Here is a 5,000-nt window from a genome sequence, read left to right as displayed (position 1 = left end):
ACAACCAGAGAAGCTGAAGGTTCCTCTGAAGGAGCTGGAGAGATCTGCTGCTGATCTGGGCAGACCAGCGCCCGGGTCAATGGTCTCCTCAGACATTCCACAGAGGACTTTATGGAAAAAAGGACAAAACGCCATTTGAACTCACATTTGAAGTTTGCATCTTAGAGACTCTGCAAACTTCTGGGAAAAAAACACCATCCCCTTAGTGAAGCATGGTGGTGGTAGACTTTGGATATGTTTTTTTTTATCTGCAAGGACTGGAACACCAGCCAGATTTGAAGGCAAGACAATAGGAGACAAATAAAGGACCTTGACGAAATGCTGATACCATCTGCAGGACAGTGGAGACTGAGGTGAAGGTTGACCTTCCAACAAGACCACGGGCGTTAGCTTGCTGCCAGAGCTACACAGGAGAGGTTATAAAGCAAGAACCTCAGTGTATTAGTGCAGACGAGTACAACCCCAGACCTCATTCAGATCGAGAATCTGGACAGGTTGGGAATTATAGTTCACCAGCGTCCTCCATCCAGTTGGACAATTAGAGCGCTTCTCCCATAATGAACGGGCAAAGGTTCATTCATTCAAAGATTGGTGTCCTAAAAGACCTGCAGGTGTAACTGCAGCAAGAGATGGTGTGACCAATTATTGATCTAGGTGTGTGTGTGTGTGTGTGTGTGTGTGTGTGTGTGTGTGTGTGTGTGTGTGTGTGTGTGTGTGTGTGTGTGTGTGATGAACAGATGTCACCTTTGGCTAATTAAACTAATTTAATAATAATAAATTTCAGTTAAATCATAAATTAAAGTGTTGAGATGTGTTAGTCATGTGGTGATCAATTCAGTAAATTTCCTTTTTGTTCCAAAATGTGAAAAAAGTACAAAGCATGTAACATCTACTGCTGGAGAAAGAATTACAATGCTAGTACAGTATATTATGAGTTTGTCGTAATGAAAATAAATAAGCCCTAACTAATACAGTGTGTGTGTGTGTGTGTGTGTGTGTGTGTGTGTGTGTGTGTGTGTGTGTGTGTGTGTGTGTGTGTGTGTGTGTGTGAGTGTGTTACCCCAGCCCAAGCTGTCTGCAGACGACCTCGGCATCGCTGTCATCCCACTGGTCATCACACACGGTGCCCCACTGCCCCGCGTGATACACTTCCACACGGCCTTCATACGCTGTAGCGCCGCCAGAGAGACGCACAGGCACGAACGCTGCAGCTACACACACACACACACACACACACACACACACACACACACACACACACACACACACACAAACGTTTGAGCATTTAGTGTACACACAAGCTACATGTATTCCAAAGTGTGTAATGTTGTGTGTGGGGAAGGGGATTGTGCTTGTATATGGGGGGTTGTGTGTGTGTGTGTGTGTGTGTTTGTGTGTGTGTGTGTGTGTGTGTGTGTGTGTGTGTGTGTGTGTGTTCGTGTGTGTTTGTGTGTACATGTGTGTGTGTGTGTGTGTGTGTGTGTGTGTGTGTGTGTGTGTGTGTGTGTGTGTGTGTGTGTGTGTGTGTGTGTGTGTATACCCTCCACCGGCGTGCAGGTGACGGCCGCTGCCTGTCTGTTGGCACACTCGCCTCCGTTCCAAACCGTGCGAGGGCACTGCAGCAAGTCCCCTTCCTCCCCACTGCACCCTACGGTCCTCCAGTGCACTACAGCCAGAGGCAGCCTCAAGAGGGAGCTCGCGCGCGCCTGTGCCTTATAACTGAGAAGCACAGGGTACACAGAGCATCAGGAGCCAGAACGAAGCACGTTAGGAAAACGTGAGCACTTTGTTGTGCATAATGAATGATAATGAATGATAAATAATGAATAATGAATGAATAATGAATCCACTGCACTTTCACACTGCACCGTTAATACTGCATGACTTCTGTCATGATGTTACAGGACCGCAGTCATACAGTCACGCTCCTGTACACCCGTCACACCGATGAACGCACGGAGCACGAGGCAGCTCCACCATGCTGAGGGGGGGGGGGGGGGGGTAAGTGGATGGGGGGATGGGGGGTTGCAGTTTAATATTCAGGATGGGGCAAGGAGGTCATTCCACCACGACCTCACAGTTCCACACTGAGCTCATATGTTATTGGTCCTGTTATTTCAAATGTGCTCATATGTGTTACATTGTATTACGTTGCATCATGTTACGTTGCATCATGTTACGTTGCCCCATGTTATGTTGCATCATGTTACGTTGCATCATGTTACGTTGCCCCATGTTATGTTGCATCATGTTACGTTGCATCATGTTACGTTGCACCATGTTACGTTGCACCTTGTTACGTTGCATCATGTTACGTTGCATCATGTTACGTTGCACCATGTTACGTTGCATCATGTTACGTTGCACCATGTTACGTTGCATCATGTTACGTTGCATCATGTTACGTTGCCCCATGTTACGTTGCACCATGTTACATTGCACCATGTTACGTTGCACCATGTTACGTTGCATCATGTTACGTTGCACCATGTTACGTTGCATCATGTTACGTTGCATCATGTTACGTTGCACCATGTTACGTTGCATCATGTTACGTTGCACCTTGTTACGTTGCACCATGTTACGTTGCCCCATGTTACGTTGCCCCATGTTACGTTGCACCATGTTACGTTGCCCCATGTTACGTTGCACCATGTTACGTTGCACCATGTTACGTTGCCCCATGTTACGTTGCACCATGTTACGTTGCCCCATGTTACGTTGCACCATGTTACGTTGCACCATGTTACGTTGCCCCATGTTACGTTGCACCATGTTACGTTGCCCCATGTTACGTTGCACCATGTTACGTTGCCCCATGTTACGTTGCACCATGTTACGTTGCACCATGTTACGTTGCATCATGTTACGTTGCACCATGTTACGTTGCATCATGTTACGTTGCATCATGTTACGTTGCACCATGTTACGTTGCATCATGTTACGTTGCACCTTGTTACGTTGCACCATGTTACGTTGCCCCATGTTACGTTGCCCCATGTTACGTTGCACCATGTTACGTTGCCCCATGTTACGTTGCACCATGTTACGTTGCACCATGTTACGTTGCACCATGTTACGTTGCCCCATGTTACGTTGCACCATGTTACGTTGCCCCATGTTACGTTGCACCATGTTACGTTGCACCATGTTACGTTGCCCCATGTTACGTTGCACCATGTTACGTTGCCCCATGGCCCTGGAGGGACATTGTTTTGTCACTGTATTCCTGTATAATGTTAGAATGACAATAAAAAATCTCTTGGTTTCTCGGAAGCCCAGAATTTCACCATATGCATTTCCACCTACACACTACATATATATTTAGTTTTTAGTTTGGGATCTGGACCCCTGCACATGTAAACCTGCTTTGTGAGAACATATGTTGTAAAACACATAATATAAATAAAACTGACTTGACATGGTAGAACTAAAACATTATATTGCCTTTTGTGGAATTTGTGGAGTCCCCTGCTTGGACTGCCTCAAGGACGTGGGGTGAGTTCAGTATCGTGTCCCGCACCGTCCTCTGACTGCAGTCCCGCTACAAACGGCCTCTTCCCACCAACCCACTGGCCGTTTTCACTGTTCTCATAAGCTCTCCCTTCCTCTTCCAGCTTAGGTTTCCAAACCAGGCTGTCATGGTGTAGCGTACGATGCTTTCCACGTGGAGCTCGTATGCCAACTCTGTCATGTTCTGGCTGGCCTCAAAATCATGAGATATAACATCTACAAAGCACTCTAATAAATAAAATTGCAGTTCTACTAACCAGTTATCTACTGGACCAATGGGCGTGACTGAATCTGGAAACTATTTTGAAGGTTATCCCATTAATCACAGCAGGTGGTGGGTGATAAATTATGTGCCTCCTGCTTGTAAAAACCATCTCCTTTATCTTCGCTACATTAACATCCAAAGTATTTAAGTGACGTCAGGTTTGGAAGGCAGTAGTGTGCTTTAAATATTGCACTTCACCAACACGTTCGTGTCCAAAGAGAGCGTTATCATCTGCATCTTTTAAAAAAACCGAACTGGGTTTCACATATTGTGAAAATGTTCGTATATGCAGAAAACAGCACAGGGTATAAAACACACCCTCCACGGGCATAATTGTGGACTCTGGCGCCCTTCCATGAATAATAACCCTTTGAGAGTGATCTGAGAGGAATTCTTCAATCCCAAGAATGACCCCGAGACCAGCCAGATGCTGTAAAAGAACATACGTCTTCATAATGTTAACAGCAAAGCTGAAATCTATATAAACTCTGTTGAAGCTGTTGAAGGTGAGCAGCTGTTTTATAGCCTCTTCAGTGTACGTATAGCACCCTTGGTGCGTGTATCGTTTTTATGGTGATTTGTGAAAAAAATAAGATAATTAGGAAGGAATGGGAGAAAATAATATTTTTAAAATTATAATGAAATAAGATAATAACTAATCAGGGATTACTACGCAGCTTTTAATTGGACTGTGTTACATCACTGAGTCATTTTAGTGACACGTGCAGATGGTCGGTGCTGTTCGAGCCCCGTGAGATCCCTAGAAGAGTCATGATGTGATATGTCATGAAGGTGACAGCATGTCATCCTATGACCTCATGCGTGTCACCAGGAAGCCGGGGATGCTGGGATCAGGTTGGTGTTACTGAATGAGGGGGCGGCACTCAGGAAATGGAAGTGATTAACAGTGAGAGTTGGTGAAACCCGCTACTCTCAGCATTTATAATGTATGTATCCAATAGATATGACTGGAAGAACTGAATGAACTGTTTACAAAGGATAAAGTACCCTGCTGTAAGGTCGATTAATGTAAGTGTGTTTTTGTTTGTGTCTTTGTGTGTGTGTGTGTGTGTGTGTGCACAAATATTTCATTGTATTTCTCCCTAAATAGCCTCCCATGGAAAGCTCCAATCATTCTCTCTCTCTCTCTCTCCCTTTTAATCTTTTCCCCCTCACACACACATTTACATAGATTTATGTAATAAATGTCATATCAGCGAGG

At 45.1% G+C, this 5,000-nt stretch overlaps 1 protein-coding gene across 1 annotated transcript in view; it reads right to left on the bottom strand.

Moving 5' to 3' along the window:
• prss12 (serine protease 12) overlaps positions 1 to 5,000 on the bottom strand; it is a 39,003-nt gene that overhangs the window by 27,873 nt on the left and 6,130 nt on the right. The window contains exons 5-6 of the mRNA XM_076992490.1: positions 1,541 to 1,719; positions 1,061 to 1,211 (exon numbers count right to left, since the gene is read on the bottom strand). Of these exons, the coding sequence (XP_076848605.1) occupies positions 1,061 to 1,211; positions 1,541 to 1,719 (330 nt within the window). The remainder of the gene's footprint in view (positions 1 to 1,060; positions 1,212 to 1,540; positions 1,720 to 5,000) is intronic.

This window comes from Brachyhypopomus gauderio, unplaced genomic scaffold (genome assembly GCF_052324685.1).
Source record: "Brachyhypopomus gauderio isolate BG-103 unplaced genomic scaffold, BGAUD_0.2 sc94, whole genome shotgun sequence".
NCBI lineage: Eukaryota > Metazoa > Chordata > Actinopteri > Gymnotiformes > Hypopomidae > Brachyhypopomus > Brachyhypopomus gauderio.
This window is presented reverse-complemented; position numbering and strand designations above follow the sequence as displayed.